This window comes from Bos indicus, chromosome 29 (genome assembly GCF_029378745.1).
Source record: "Bos indicus isolate NIAB-ARS_2022 breed Sahiwal x Tharparkar chromosome 29, NIAB-ARS_B.indTharparkar_mat_pri_1.0, whole genome shotgun sequence".
NCBI classification, from domain to species: Eukaryota; Metazoa; Chordata; class Mammalia; order Artiodactyla; family Bovidae; genus Bos; species Bos indicus.
This window is the reverse complement of record NC_091788.1, coordinates 45,062,958-45,079,310: the sequence shown is the minus strand read 5'-3', so window position 1 is coordinate 45,079,310 and position 16,353 is coordinate 45,062,958. Positions and strand designations below refer to the sequence as shown.

The following is a 16,353-nucleotide window of genomic DNA, read 5'->3' as shown; positions in this document are numbered from 1 at the left end:
GCCTTCTCCAGAAAAACCATAGCTTTGACTATACAGACTTTTGTTGGCAAAGTGATGTCTCTGCTTTTTAATATGCTATCTAAGGTTTGTCATATCTTTTCTTTCAAGGAGCAAACATCTTTTAATTTCATGGCTACAGTCATGATCTTAGTTCCAGTTTTTAGGTTCTTCTTTAAAACAGAAGAAAAGCCATGAGGGAGGATGGCAAAAATCATATTATGTTCACCCATGTGACTCTCTGCATATCCAGATTTAGAGGTGATGGCAAAATCCTGTTGCAGATGGGAGCCTAAAAATGACCCTCCTTCCCCCTCCCTAGGACTTGATCCCACCACCCTGCTGGGAGCAAATGAGACGTGAGGCCAAGGCCAGAAAGAACCACACAAATTGCGAAGATGGTGGTGGTTTCCAATATTTATTTTTCTGGTTATAAAAGTAATACATGAAGAGCACTGGATTGGGAGAGGTTTTGAATCCTGCAGGATTTAGACAGGTCACTTTCTCACAACTTGTATTTCCTCATCTGGGAATCCGGACAAGGAGCCTTGCCCACCCCGCAGAAGGCAGTGTAGATCAAATGAGATAACACAAGGGAACCACTGATAAGCTGGAAAGTGCTGACAAATGGAAGGGCTTAGTGTCACCACCCCTGGCTGAGGTAGCACCAAGGTCCAGGCTCCTGCCCCTCTCCTGGGCCCACAAAAAGGGGGCCACTTACAGCCTTGGTTTGATCGAGTCGGGGAAGGGCCTCACAGGTGCCTTAAGCCTGGCCAGATGGGGCTTCACTGGGGCCCCTTCCAGCACTGGGCATCAGCTGTGGCCAGCTGGGTGAGGATCTTCTCCAACTCGGGCCCATCCTCTAGGAAGCGCTCAGAGAAGGATCGGATGAGGCCTGCAGCCGAGGCCTCATACTCAAGAAGTTGTACTTCTGAGCCTGGGGAGGAGATGGAGAAAAAACAGCAGCAGGAAAAGGTTTTAATAGGGAAACAGAATCATAGTCGTAATCATAGAAGCAGCTAGTTGTCTTCCTGAGTTTTTACCATGTGCCAAAAATTGTGCTCAATATTTCATTATCTAACTGACTCCATAATCCTATGAGATAGGAAACATTAAAGGGGGAGTATTCAATGAATTGCTGCATTCATTCATTCACTTAATAGAGATTTACAACAGTGCCATGTTAGGTGAAACAGACACAGTCCTTGGCTTCCAGGAGGAACTGCTTCATCTCCATCTACTGTGGGGCCCTGGTCAAGTTTCTTAACCTAAGCCCTAGTTTCCTCATCTGGAAAGTGGGGGCAAGCACAGTACATCTCTCAAGAAGCTGCGATGATTAAATATAATATAATGGGTGGAAGGCACACTCACCAAGTGCCAGCTATCATAAGCATCGCGATCTCTGAACCTACTTCCTCATCTGTCAACTGGGGCTGTTCCAAGGGCACCCATCTAACCTATGTGGTGTCCCTGAATACTCATGGGAAGCACTTCCTTCTAACATCCCTCCACTTCTCTACCTGCTCACAGTGCCTCATTGTACTCTGTGGCCTTATGGGATGTATGCAGCTAAGGGCACAGGCTCTGAGCTCGGATGGCCCGAGTTCAAATCCTGATCCTGCCAGCCACTCCCTGTGTGACTTCAAATATACAGCCCCTCTGTGTCTCAGTTTCCAGCTGAAATAGGGGAAACTTCCTCATTTGAGTTGTTGGGAGTTGATCCGTGGAGAGTTTTTACCCAGACTCTGGCCCATGGAAGTCCTCAAAAGTGAGCTATTAATACAATCACCACCACCATCACCACCACCTTTGAAAATTCAACCTGTTCTTTGGGCCTCAAAGTTTACCCCCTACTTCCTCCCCAGACCCACCTTTCCCCAATTCTCTCAAAGGTAGATATGATCTTCCCTTCTCTAAGTGTTCAGACCACTGTTTGTGTCTTTTGGGCACCCATGAACACTTCCCTTGTAAGACCATTTCTCTCTCTGTCTTATTTCTAATGGGCTGAGAACAACTTGAGGTGAGGAGTCCATCCCCAGTGCCTGCCCAGAGCTGGACAGTCAAAGCAATGATGATCTTGTCCATGTAATGAGCACTTGCTGGGAGCCTGGTATAATCCACTCACTCACTCACTGACAGGCACTGAGTGGCTCCCGGCCCTGCGCTAGGTGCTGGGGACATGCTGTTCCTGTTGCCATGGAGAGAAGCAGACAGGAAAACGGCAGAGTGACAGCCGCCATGAAGAAGAGGAAGCTGGGTGATAGCTCAGAGGGTGTGCCTGCAGGGTGGTGAGCCAGGGGAGAGGGCTGGCAAACCATGACACCTCTGGAGCACAGAGTGGAGTTTATATTGTTTTTTAACTAAAGTGTTTTTTATTTTAATTATTCTTATTTTTTTGGCTGCACCATGCAGCCTGCATGGGGGATTGAAACCAAGCCTCGGCAGTGGAAGCGCTAAGTCCCAACCACTGGGCCACCAGGGAATTCCCTAGAATTTGGAATAAACATTTTACATGCTTTTTCCTCACCAGGAGGAGGTAATTATTTCATTTAACCCTCACAGCTTCCCATGACTAGCGTAGTGGAGCAAATGCTCTTGATCTGACTCTTGGTTCCTCCAGTAAAAAGCTGTAAGCCTTGAGTAATTGACTCTCTGTGCCTCAGTTTCCTTACCTGTAATAATACCTATGCCTTACTGGGTATTATTGAGTATTTAAAGGGTTAATCCCTGGAATACACTTAGAACTTGAAGGAAGTACTCAGGTTCACTAGAGTCAGCGCACAATCCACACGGGCTTTATGAATGAAGACACCCAAGCTCAGAAAGGTTAAGTGAATAGGCCAAGGATGCAGCGCAGTTCTGAAGCTCATGTTTTAACCACAGCCTGGCACCACCTCGTCTCAACTGCCTCACATGCCAGTGTTGGGAAACGTGAGGCAAGGGATGAGAAGAGAGTGAATGCAGCAGGGTGCTGGCACCCCCAGGATTGAACACAGGCCCCGGGAATGAAAGGGCTGTCTTAACCGCTGGGATGCCAGGGAATTCCCCAGAGTAGAGTTTAGACTAAACCTCTGAAATGCTCTCTCCTCACTAGGAGGAGGTAATTATTGCATTTAACTCTCACTCTTACCCATGGAGGCGCAAACGCTCTTAGTACAAAAGGTACAAGTGCGTGGCTTTTGGAAACGGCAGCATCACTTAAGGAGGGGAGAGGGACCGTGGGGCTGCTGACCTCTGCTCTGACTTGACTGCTCTCAGCCTGCTGGGTGCCTCCTCTCTGCCTCACCTGACCTCACTCCTGGGCCCCACCAGGCCTGACTCTCCAGCATGATGCCCGGCCTCCTCCGAGGCCCGGGGTGTGTCTGTTTCACTAGCCCCTGCTCTGCTGGCCGCCCTCAACCTTCTGTTGCCATCTCACAAGCATCCTGACCCTGTGTGTATGTGTGTGTGTGTGTGTGTGTTGGGGTTGGCCTGTGGTGGTGGTGGATGCGAAGGTGTGGGCCTGAGGTTTGGCATGGGGAGGACTGGGCCGGGAGGGAGCGGGGAGACAGGAGCCACCTCGAGTAACCTTTCCCGAGCTCCGGGGTCAGTTCCAGGCCTCCTCTGTGCTCCCCGAGGGCCCTCTATCACAGGGGGCCCAGGAGTCCATTACCTTCGAGGCGAGTGTTGGGCTGAACAATGAGCTTCCGGGCTTCCTTGCGGAGCAGCACCGTATCCCTGAGGGAGAGGAAGCACTCAGGGGGCGCATCGGTGACCGCTGCATACCCCTCATACAGGGCCCGGCCTCCGGCCACGTCCCCCGTGGACTTCAGCACCTGTGGGAATGCAGGAGTTAGTGCCTTTGGATGGACGCCCTCCGTGCATTCACGGGGCTTTGCCAAGAGCCATGGCCAGCAGCACCCTGCCCCGGACCACGTCTGCTGTCTCGCGGGCATGCAGATCACGTGTTAGCACTGAGTAGGGTCCATATTAAAGTGAAGCTAATGGTTCCCTTTGATTATCTCACTTGAACTGTACACAAGGAGGATAGTAACATTATCTTCTTTTTAAAAACATTTTTTTTTTAATTTTTACCATGACAAATGTTCAGACAATATATTCTTGAGTGAAATTCGCTCAGTTGTGTCCAACTCTTTGCAACTCTGTGGACTATGGCCCACCAGACTCCTTTGTCCATGGAATTTTCCAGGTAAGAATATTGGAGTGGGTAGCCAGTCCTTTCTCCAGGGGATCTTCCCGACCCAGGGATCGAACCCAGGTCTCCTGCGCTGCCAGCAGATTCTTTACCACCTGAGCCACCAGGGAAGCCCAATATATTCTTAGTGTTCAATAAATACTTTTTCTTGGTTGCATGGTATGTGGGATTTTATTTCCCCGACCAGAAATTGAACTCTCACTCCGTGCAGTAGGAGCTCAGAGTCAACCACGAAGTCCCCACCCTCTTTTTAAAATAAAACATTTCATATAAAAAACATTTCATTTCAAATAAAAAACGTACAGTACCTACCTTATAAAGAATGACACCCACACCACCACCACCCAGCTTAACAGTTATTCACATCATCCCTCCCTGACTGCACCTCGTAGCCTCCCCCGCCTGAGGAATCAGCACTTGACTTTGTGCTTATTAGCCTCTTGTTTTCCCTGAGTTTTACTCTCAATTCATGTTACATTTTTGCCCACATCCTGTGATTTGCTTTTTCTGCTCGAACTACGTCTGAGATCCACGTGTTTGTGAGTGCAGTATATAGTCCCGTGGCTATACTTACAAACTTACACTTACAAACATGCCACAGTCCTGTCTCTTCCACTGTTGCTGTATAACCTGTGATTTTTGCCCTCCGAGGCTGTTCTGGACATACTGTACGTCTCCTGGTGATCAGGGGCAGGTTTTCCCAGGAGAATCGAGGTCTGGATAATAATCCTTAAAGGATGATGCCCCCATTGTTTTCCAGATTCGCTGCACCTGTTTTCACTCCCAGAGGCAGGGGGGTGGCGGTCCATCAGGCTCGGCTCACCAGGGTGATATTGACAGTTTTTCACGTTGCCGAGCTGGTGGGTGGAAATCTCATGTGGGTTGTGTTTTCCTGATGACTAATGAGATGGAACAACATCCCACAAGTTGGTGGGTTATTTATTTTCTTCCTCGGTTCATGAGTTTTGCCTATTTTTCTGTTAGGCTGTTTTTTCTTCACTTTTTTTGGAAAGTTCTTTATATATTTAGCTGCTAACCTTTTGTTAACTCATATGTGATAAATACCCTATCCCAGTTTAAGATGCATCTTCTTACCTTCTTTATGGTAAGTTTTGATGAAGTTATCATTATCAGTATTACTTATCCACATGGTGCAGCTTGTGAAATCTTAGTTCCCTGACCAGGGATTGAAACCGTGCCCCTGAGGTGGAAGTGCAGAGTCCTATCCACTGGGCCACCAGGGAATTTCTATTCTATGATATTTCTAGACACATGTTTTGCTTGTCATTCTTGGAATTTCTTGAGCTTCTTTGGATTTCTGAGTTGGGTCTTTCATCAGTTCTATGAAGTGCTCAGTCATTATCTCTTCTAAAATTCCTTCTTTTCTCTCTCCTTTCTTCTTGGAACTTCAGTTCATGTACAGTAGATCTTTTCACACTGTCCTCCGTGTCTTTTTTTTTTTTTAATGTTTATTTATTTCATGCACTGGGTCTTAGTTGTGATCTTTTATCTTTCTTGTGGCATTTGGGATCTTTATTTGTGGCATGTGAGATCTAGTTCCCCAACCAGGGATTAAACCCAGGCCCCCAGTATTAGGAGTGCAGAGTCTTAGCCACTGGACCACCAGGGAAGTCTCCCTCCTCCGTGTCTCTTAATTTCTTCTAAATTTTCTATCTTTGTGTCTCTGTACTACATACTCTGGGCATCCCTGGTGGCTCAGATGGTAAAGAATCCACCTGCAATGCAGGAGACCTACGTTCAATTCCTGGGTCGGGAAGATCCCCTGGAGAAGGGCATGTCTACCTACTCCAGTATTCTTGCCTGGAGAATCCCATGGACAGAGGAGCCTGGCGGGCTCCAGTCCATGGGGTCGCACAGAGCTGGACACGACTGAAGTGCCTTAGCACACACGATGCACTCTCTGTAACTTCTCTTATCTTCAGCTGGATCTAAAATCTGTTTAAGCTGCCTATTTTTAGTTTCAGTGATTATAAAGATTAGGACTAAGAGATCTAGTTGGCTCTCTTCCAAATAACTGACATCTGTGGCTCTGATCCTTATTTATTCTGCCAATTTGCCACTGGCAAAGTAGGACTCCGACTAGGGCACCCTCTGGGTAAGCCTCTTCCTCTTAGGCCCAGAGGTAGAATGATTTTCCCTAGCTCTGCAGGAATTAAAACTGACTGGGAACTCCTGGGGGAAGGTTAGAGAGATTGTCTCACCTTTCTCTCTTTTGCATAATGCTTAACACCCAGCATGGGAACATAGATTCATGAAGTGGACATGTTAGCTACCAGGAGCTTCAACCAGAGAGCTGGCGACAGGGGTATCCACGGGAGCCAGGTGGTATCATGAGTGAGTGACTAAGGCAGGTACAGGAAACAGGAAGTGGACCTGGCGGACTGGAGAGTGGAGCACGTGTAGATAGCCAAACGCAGTGGCCACGGCTCGGTTCCAGGGAATTAAGTCTATTGATGGCAGGCCCTCCAAGAAGCCAGAAATACAGATTTATATCTCACCTCATCAGTTTTTACAATATGGGTGAGCCAAAGCTATGACTGTTTGTAATCCCGTGGCTGAAGGCTTTCCCTGTGGAAAAGACTCCATCTTCCCTGCTGGCTAGGTCTTTGCTGTGCTCTTGGGTTTTCCTAGGGGGATAATGAAAGAAACAGCCGCACCAAAAAATGCCTCCATGTTCTGTATCTCCTGTTCCATGTTCCATATGTTCTGTAAAGCCACCACTGTGGCACTGTCCATTCTGCTGAATGAATGATCCTGGACAAAGATCCACCTGCTTCAGTCTCTAAGACGGAACGCCCTGTATTCAGTCACCACTAAGTCACAGTTCAATACTGGCCAAGGGTTTGGTGGATTTGATTCCTTTATCTAGTGACTTATTATTATTATTAATTAACTGTTTTGGAATAATTTTAGATTTACAGAAAAGCCACAAAGATAGCCCAGAGAGTTCCCATGGGCTCCTGGCCCAGTTTCATCTGTTGTCAACATTGGGCAAAATGTGTACGTTACTCTTAACCAAACTCTAGACTTTATTGAGAGTTCACTCATTTTCCCATGAATGTCTGTTTTCTATTCCAGAATCTAATCTGGGACATGGCACTGCCTTGGGCATCTAATATTTTTTCATTTCTAATTTTATTTTACTTTCATGGTCAAACACATATCTTTTAAGGAAAAATGCCTTAAATCCCTTCTGGAAATAGGTGGGAGTATAATAGTAGAGAGATATTTGCTGAATTGAAGGCTGGGCCTTTTTCAGGTTGGCAAAGCCAGCAGGACCCTGTTCTGATGGAAGGCACTACCCAGTAAGGAGTGGGTCACCATCAGGGGTTCTCCAGCCTTGCTGAGTGTCAGGATCACCTGGAAGGTTAGTAAGCATGCAGGTTTTGGGGCCTCGCGCTCAGAGTTTCTGAATCAGGGGGTCTGGGGTGGGGCCTGAGAATCTGCATGTTCTGGGTGCTGCTGCTGCTGCTAGTCCCTGGACCACACTTGGTGTCACACTGGGTTGGATAACATGATTTTTATTGCTTTGCTGGTGCTGCTGCTAAGTCGCTTCAGTCGTGTCCAACTCTGTGTGACCCCATAGACGGCAGCACACCAGGCTCCCCCGTCCCTGGGATTCTCCAGGCAAGAACAATGGAGTGGGTTGCCATTTCCTTCTCCAATTCATGAAAATGAAAAGTGAAAGTGAAGTTGCTCAGTCGTGTCAGACTCTTAGTGACCCCATGGACTGCAGCCTACCAGGCTCCTCCATCCATGGGATTTTCCAGGCAAGAGTACTGGAGTGGGGTGCCATCGCCTTCTCCATTTTATTGCTCAGTTCCGTATATATGTTGCTTCATTGAATTCCTGCCAGTGAGGCAGGTGATGTATTTAACAGATGAGAAAAGTGGAGGCCAGCAAGGCAATTACACAGCTGGTTAGTCCTAGCACCAGAATCCCAAAAGGTCTCCTGACTCTAAACATCCCAACATGGGAGAGAAACCAGGACTGCAGTGAACACCGTCCTTCCCTCCTTCACTCACCAAGCTCCAGGCTTCCTCCTTCTTGTCCCTCAACCCACTAAGCTCCTTCCAGTCCCAAGACCAGCCTTTATGCTCTGTTTCTTCTGCACTCAGATCTTTTCACAGTTGCTTCCTCCTTGGCACTCCCATTTCTGGCTTAAACACAACCTACTCCAAGAAGCCTTCCCTGTTACAGAGTGTGCAGACAGGCTGAGTTGGAGGGGGCCTCCAAGGCAAGAGGCCCCTGCTTACCTGGAGTCTCCGCAGGAACCTCTCCAGCGCGGGTTTGCCCACTGTCCGGATCTTGTCTCGGTCAAGGCGGACCCGGGCATCGGGGCGCCCATCGGAGCCTGTGGTAGGAGTGACGGTAACCAGTCCCTCGCCAGCCTCCAGCAAGACCCTCAGGATCACAAACCGGGCCTGCATGTGGGCCTGCCAGGGCCGAAGAGAAAGGAATCATTTGTAGGCCCAAGGTAAGAAGTATTGAGTTGGCCAAAAAGCTTGTTGAGGTTTCTCCTTAAGATGTTACAGGAATGATCTTTTTAGCCAACCCAGTATCAAGAGTTCATTCCAAGGCCTGATGTATCATATGTGCTTGCTAACTGTCAATTTTTATTGTTGTTTTATTCTCCCTCACCCTGTGGGTCCTTTGGTGTTTAATTCCTCCCCCCTCAAATGCTTCCCTTCTCCTCTCACAAGGAAGGGCAGGCTGCCCTGGGGCACGAGGAGGCCATTTCCAGGCAGGACCCAGAGCCTTGCGCCCCCTCGTCACCCACCCTGCCCTCTTCTGCTCCACACCCCGCCCTGATGACAGCAGTTACCCCAGAGGGTCCCTTGCCACCCTGAGCCACTTTCTCCTCCACAATCCTGTTTGCACTCAGTTCTGTGGGATCAAGAGGGCATCATAATCCCCAGTTTACAGATGACAAGACAGAGGCCCAGAGAGGTGAAGTGCTCAGGGTCACACAGCTGGTAAGAGAGAACAAGGACTAACCCAAGTTTCCTGATTCTAAAACGTGTGTTCTTTCGATGACCCAATATCACCTCCTCAAAACAGACTTAGGTGACTTTTTAAAAGATTTCTATTGCTTACCCTGTTTCTTTTTTTTTTTTTAATTTTTGCTTTGAATTTCTTTTTAAAAAAAATTAATTAATCAATTACTTTGGCTGCACCAGGTCTTCATTGCGGCATGCAGAATCTTTAGTCGTGGCATGTGGGATCTAGTGCCCCAACCAGGTATTGAACCCAGGCCCTCTGAAGTGGAAGTGCAGAGTCTTAGCCACTGGAACACCAGGGAAGTCCCTGCCTACCCTGTTTCCAAAGTACATCTCATAGCCAAACAGCGTAGCCTAATGGCTCTGGAGCCAGTTTGCTTGGATTCAAATTCTGACTCTGTTACTTGCCAGCAAGTTACTTAATCTCTTTGTGCCTCCATTTCCTCATCTCTAAAACGAAGGTGATAACATACCTACCACCTAGGTTGACACTGGGGACAAAGGGGTCAGTTCATATAAACTGGTTAGAACCAAGCGGCACAGACGGAGTCCTGTGTATCACCTGTTAGTGGTCACAGTAACATCATCTCATCTGATTCTCCCTTAAAGGTGGGCAAAAAGACGATTACTCCCATTCTACAGGCAGGAACACTGAGGCTTACAACAGTGATGTGACTTGCCCTCACATGTGGTAGAGTTTGGGATCAACCCGGTTCATGTGCCTCGTAGGTACAGTTGTCCCATCCCTACACCCAGAATCCTGGTCTTGGTCCCCAGGAGAGACCCTTCCCTCTGAGGGGTCCCCCAGCCCCTACCTGTCTCCAGCTGGAGGCCTCAGGGGTGTAGAACTCCAGAGCAAGCAGCCCAGCCCGAACCATGTTGAGCCAGTTTACGTAGACGACATCTTCCGCATCAGCCCCCTCAAAGCCAAAGATCCTGCGGGAGGGAGGGAAGAGGTGGGGGAGCAGGGTCAGAGGCTGCCTGGGCCCTGCCCTCCCTGCCAGCACCCCCCCATCCACAGAGGAGCACCCCCCACCCCCCACCCCAGGTCTGCGGCTCGTACTCCAGCACTCGGGGGTGGAGGCAGAGATAGAGGCCCACGCTCTCCGCTCGGCACTCTTCGTAGCTGGAGGCGATGGTGCTGAACTTGCTGTCCCAGGTCTCCCCGCTCCGGTACCAGCTCTGGATCTGGGAGGGGGAGCCCAGGAAGCAGGCTTTAGGGGAGGCTGCCACTTTACCTAGGCCCCCCTCCCTGTACCCTGGAGCTCCACCCAGGCCACCCTCACCTGCTCCCCCGTCTCCGGGTTGATCACGGTCTCCTGGTCGAAATTGAATGCTCCTTTCTCGTCCTGCAGGAGAAGGGTCACGAACATGGGGCAGGTGAGGGTGGGGTACCCGGGGCCCAGGTTAGGCCTTCAGCCCGGGATCCAAGGGGCTCAGAAAGGCAGCCAGGGAGCAGCGAGCAGATGGCAGGGGCAGCAGGTGCCTGACACGTGGTGGCTTCACACCTGCTTTGTGACACCTCTCAGAGCCCCCAGAGGTGGAAGAACCTGAGACACCTACCCCGCTGCACAGAGAGCGACACTGTGGGCCAGGGATCAGGGAGAGGGACGTGCAGAAAGTCACGTGAAGACCCAGACCCAGTATCTCCAGACCCAGCTGGAGATGTCCCAGTGTGTGGGCCATGAGGCCTGGTGGCTCCTCACCTTTGTGGCCCCTCTGCTGCAGAGAAGCCACAGCACGTGATTCTCACCCTCACCATCCTCTCCAGGTGCCAGCCTTTTAACCCTTTAAGTCATCTTCCTAGGAAGGTTCTATTATTATCCCGCTTCACAAAGGAGGAACCTAAGGCTTGGAGACTAAGAACCCCAGAGCAGAATTAGAGCACACAATATCTGTGCACAATGTCTCTTAACAACAATACCAATTTCCAGAGGGCCTTATGGATGCCAGGAAAATCCCAGGGCTTCACCTTTATTTCTCACAAGAGCCATACGGTAGGGGTCAGGAAACCCATTTACAGATGGGCCAACTGAGGCTCAGGGAGGGGACCTGACTGAAGAAGACCACAGAGGGGCTATGTTTGTTGCTGCTTCCCTGGGACTTCAAAGTTAAGACAAAGCCTGATGCTCCCCCCATCAGCTGCCCTCTGGATCTTTCTGACTTCCAAGCCCAACTGATCCCCATTCAGGGAGGCAGCCATGGCCCCAAGAGGAGCAGACCCCACCCCACCTGCCTCCAGTCCTCTCATCTGCACAGTCCACAGTGGGCTCCGCCTGGCCTGCTAACATGTTTCTCATATTCCCTGAGTAGGTGTTGAGGGGGCTCCAGCCACTTTGGCTGGCCCACAGGAAGGGGTAGCTCCCTACAATACCTAGAAAAGTACAGGGTCCAGGGAACAGCAATGCAAAGACAGTGCTGCAGCCTCAGGACTGGGGTCGTCCAGACACCGCCCCTGCCCCGCTTTTCTGCCCCTGGAGCTGCCTGGGTCATACCCTCAGGGCAGGCTTCCTGGGCCTGAGCCAAGCAAGTCCTTCTGTGTGGGAGACTCTGTGTGGGGGCCTCCGCTGGCCTGTCCTACGGATCTCACTCAATCCTGGGACATCTTAGGGGAGGGTGAGACACTGAGAGCCAAGACTGGACCAGCTTCCCCGCCCCGGGGGGCTGATTATGGGGAAGGGGAGCCATAGGCCTAGAACTGAGGAGGGTCCCACTGGTATCAGCACTAGCCCTTTATTCTTTTTTTTTTTAATTTATTTATTTGGCTGTGCTGGGTCTTAGTTTTGGCATGCAGGATCTTTTAGTCGTGGGATCCTTAGCAGTAAGAAGGATCTTTAGTTGTGGCATGTAAACTCAGTTTTGGCACGTGGATCTAGTTCCCTGACCAGAGATTGAACCCAGGCCCCTGCACTGGGAGCGTGGAGTCTTAGCCACTGGACCGCTGGGGAAGCCCCTGGTCTCGAGTTCTTACCTGCATGAAGAGCTTGCCACTGCCATGGCCCAGCAGCTCGTGCAGCCCCACCTGCACGTCAAAGGAGGGTCCCTTCCAGCGGATGTACAGGTCCTGCCAAGACAAGCAGAGACCCACGCTGCCCACTGCCCCACCACGGTCACACAGCCTGCCCACAGCCCCCGTGCCAGCCCGAGGGCCCATTGTGAGGCACACATCTGCTAAAGGTCTACCACCTGCCAGTCCTACTCTGGGCACTGCAGAGCCCATCTCATCCTGGCAACAACCCACGAGGAAGGGGCTTCCTCCACCACCGGCTGGGGAAACAGGCTCCAAGGACCCGAGGTCACACCGCGGGGAAGCAGCAGAGCCGGGCCTGAAGCCCCGTCCTTTTCCCTGTTCTGGCCTGTTCTGCCCTCCTGCGTCAGCTGAGGTCAGGCCAGGCCCCACGCCAGTGCGCACCTTGTCCTCCTCCTCCAGGAAGGTGAGTTTCTCCCGCTGCGTGGCGTAGGCCACGGCCAGCACATTCCCCAGGGACACGTTCTTAAAGCCTTCTGTCTGCCTCAGGTCATCATCTGGAGAAGGTGGGAAGGAGACCAGGGAGAAAAGGGCAAGGGCAAAGGTCAAGGGTCACAGGCAAGGAGTCTAACCAGAGGGACAGGCTGGGAATGTAAGTGGAGCAGGGTGCTATGTGGCCAGGGCGAGTGTGTGGAGGGGGAGGGGGTGACTCTCAGTGGCGTCTCCTAGGGGGTTTGGGGAGCCCCTGTCTTGTTCAGGTGGGGATAGGGGGCGGGCAGGACCCTCCGGGGAAGCTCACAGTTGGGGATGTTGATGCCGGCGGGAATGCCGGAGCCAGCGAAGGTGAGAACATCCAGGGAGGTGAAGTCGGGGGTGAGGAACTTGTCCTTCTCGAAGGCTGGGGGCCAGGGCAGCTCCTTCAGCAGCTGCTCCGCACTTGCCACCAGCCACTCAAACTTGGCACTCATGGCCTTGTTCACCATGGCCACGAAGCCTGTGGGGGAAAGAGTGGGCTGTGAGTGGGCAGGGTTGGGGGATCCCACACCCTCCTCCTCTCCTGTAATAGCCCTCCAGCCATTATGCAGGCATTGACTGCCTGCTGGGCGCAGTGAGCCTGTGCTGGCCACTCGGGAGAACCTGGGCCTGTGCTTTGCCTTCATGGAGGCCCCTGTTTTGGGGAGAGTAGGGTACAGAGAAAAGGCTTCACTGAGTAACACCTGAGATGGATCTTTTTAAACTTCTTAAAAATTTTTTTGGCAATGCCAGGTGGCTTGTAGGATCTTAGTTCCCTGATCAGGGGCCACAGCAGGGAAAGCATGGAGTCCTAACCCACTGGATTGCCAGGGAGTGCCCTGAGATGGATCTTAAAGGTGTATATTGGGAGTACCTAGTGGGTGATGGGGAACGGATCAAGGATCAGATGCCCAGTGGAAGGGACTATGTGAGCGAAAAAAGATGCTCTTCTTTTTGGGGGAACTGTGAGCTGTCCTGCATGGCTAGAGCACCTGGCTTACATGGTGGTGAGTGAGGCTGCTGCACTGGAGGGCTGGGGCTGATCCTTTCAGATTTAATACAGTTAAGAGTTCCTGGCTCAAAGCAGTATTTTCAAAATTGCACTCTACAGAACACATTTTCTATGAGAGCCTTCAAAAAGAAAGACCTCCCTGGTCAAAGAAGTTTGGGCAACACTATATACTCTATCTCCAACTTCTTAAAGGCTCTCAATGCACATTCGCATATTAAAGGTACTGAGGAGTCCTGCAAGCAGACTCTCTGCTGCTCCATGCTGAATCTTTCTTCTTTTTTGGCTGTAGCATGCAGGATCTTAGTTCCCTGACTAGGGATCAAACCCATGTCCCCTGCAGTGGAAGCATAGAGTCTGAACTACCGGACCACCAGGGAAGTCCCTGAATAATTCCTCCTAACTCTGCATAGACTACACCCTGGAAAAGCCTGACCTAGACTAAGGAAGGGGACAACCTTGGCTAAGGGATGGGCTTGGCAAAGGCTCCCTATCTGGATTCACTCTGTCTGATGAAACCACCACACCAGGGCAAGAAGAAAGGATGATTAAAATAGCAAAGCACAAAAAGCAACCTAAATGCCCAACAACTGGGGATTATTAAAAAATCAGGGGACAGCTATGTGATGGCACACCCTGCAGTTGGCAGACATGGAGTACAATATCAAATGTTATGGGAAATTATTTATGATATATTATGAACACTGTACACCTATTTAAAAGAATGTGGTAGGTCTATATATACTGAAAGGAAAAGATATCCGAGATACATGACTAAGTGAAAAAAGCAAGTGACAGAATATACAGAATATAATCTCATTTACCTAGATGACTTAAAAGGAACATGTATGTGTATGTGTGTGTGTGTGTGAATGCTTAGATAAAGGTCTAGAAGGACCTGTACTCAACTGTGAACTCTGGTCACCTCTGGAGGGGAGCGATATAGGAGAGGTAGTGAAAGAAGGATTTCACATTTTACCCTACACACGACTGTACTTTTCCAATTACTTACAAGTGTGGATTTTTAAATTATACACATACATTTCTAAGCATTGCTCTCTATAAAAACAAAAGACAAAAAGTACATTCCAAACTTTAATCTTGGGGTGGGTGCAGTCACAATTGATTGTTTTTGGTGTGTGTTTTCATAATTTTTGACCATGAACATGGCTTACTTTTCTAATAATCATGATGAGTTATGTACAAAGGGGGAACCTCTGAGACTGAGGCTGCTGCGACTTGGGCTTGGGCACAGGGGCCGAGGCAGCCTGCAACCTGCCCTGGGATGACAGCAGCCAAGTTCACAGTCACAGCGTTAATTCTGCTCTCATAGACCCAGCACCACTGACATGCCTGGCACTGTGCTGAGCTGTCTGCATGTAATACCTCACTTTCCATGACACCTGAAAAGGAGTGATGGAGGCTCAGAGGTGGGCTTAAGTGACAACGCTGGAGCCTGGGCCTGGACCAGACACAGGGGACAGCACGGCAAAGTGACTCAGAGCCGAGGTGCCTGGGGTGGGTCACCCCCCCAACTCTGCCTCAGTTCCCACCTCTGTGAAGTGAGGAGGGAAATCCTCATAGGACGATGGTTATCAAAATGAGTGAAGATAGCTAGGTGTCCAGTCCACGGCAAATCACTGATGGCTGTTGCTATGACTCTCTACTACGGGAGAGTCATCAGGCGGAAGGGGGAAGGGTTTCATCTTGACCTCCCACCTCCCAGAAGTTACCTTCAAACTCTCCACGGGAACCAAAGGGGTCTCGGTAGCTCTCGATGAACCCGATGTAACTGGGGGAGAGAAGGGCTGAGATGGAGGAGGGGCGGGCAGGGAGGCAGGGCGGGGCGGAATGGAGGCTGGCGCCTCACCTCTCCACGATGGGGCCTTTGTCCTGGATCCAGAAGCGAGAGCCCTTCTTGTGGGCCTCGATGGAGCCCTGGGTGAAGCTTTCTATGTACTGGGCCAGCATCTGTTCCTGGTGGCTGTTGGCTGCATACGCCTGGGGGTGAGCAGGGGCTGGTCAGCCTCAGGCCGCCCCCCTATCCTGGTACCCGCCTTTGCTGCCCAGAGGGGCAGGGAGTGGCACACCTCAGCCCTGAGCGCCCCCTACCTTGGCTTTCTCCAGCTGCTCCACCACCTTCTGGAGGATGGGGGCATAGTCCCCGCGGGTCACCCGAAAATGGCTTCCCTGGAATTCGTAGCTCTTCAGCTTGGAAGTCATTTCGGAGTCCAGGTTAGGCTCTGAGGGAAGAAGGATCATCGCTCAGGGGAAAGGCGAGTGTGAGACATCCCAGCAGGCTTCTCACTGTGACATTCGTTTACTCTAACATCCTCGATGGCTCCCCATTGCTCACAGAAAATATAAACTTTTATCTTCAAAAATATATATATTTGGGGGACTTCCCTGATGGTCCAGTGGCTAACACTTTGCACTCCCAACACGGGGGGCCAGGGTTTGATTCCTGGTCAGGGAACTAGACCCCATGTGCCGCAACTAAGGGTTCGCATGCTACAACTAAAGATCTTACATGCTCAACGAAGATGAAAGATCCTCAGTGCCACAAATAAGACCTCGCACAATCAAATAAATATTAATATATATATGTTCTGTAACATGATATGTTTTAAGTGATTTATATGTGTTAACT

General features: G+C 50.4%; 1 protein-coding gene across 2 annotated transcripts in view; it reads right to left on the bottom strand.

Moving 5' to 3' along the window:
* Positions 1-399: 399 nt before the first annotated feature.
* The window catches only part of DPP3 (dipeptidyl peptidase 3), a 31,957-nt gene continuing 16,003 nt past the window's right edge, over positions 400-16,353 (bottom strand). For both annotated transcript variants that reach the window (XM_019954984.2, XM_070783068.1), the window contains exons 7-18: positions 15,816-15,946; positions 15,574-15,704; positions 15,437-15,495; positions 12,981-13,175; positions 12,626-12,738; positions 12,185-12,277; positions 10,500-10,562; positions 10,277-10,401; positions 10,029-10,149; positions 8,470-8,649; positions 3,650-3,812; positions 400-934 (exon numbers count right to left, since the gene is read on the bottom strand). In XM_019954984.2, the coding sequence (XP_019810543.2) occupies positions 783-934; positions 3,650-3,812; positions 8,470-8,649; positions 10,029-10,149; positions 10,277-10,401; positions 10,500-10,562; positions 12,185-12,277; positions 12,626-12,738; positions 12,981-13,175; positions 15,437-15,495; positions 15,574-15,704; positions 15,816-15,946 (1,526 nt within the window). In that variant the 3' untranslated portion in view covers positions 400-782. The remainder of the gene's footprint in view (positions 935-3,649; positions 3,813-8,469; positions 8,650-10,028; positions 10,150-10,276; positions 10,402-10,499; positions 10,563-12,184; positions 12,278-12,625; positions 12,739-12,980; positions 13,176-15,436; positions 15,496-15,573; positions 15,705-15,815; positions 15,947-16,353) is intronic.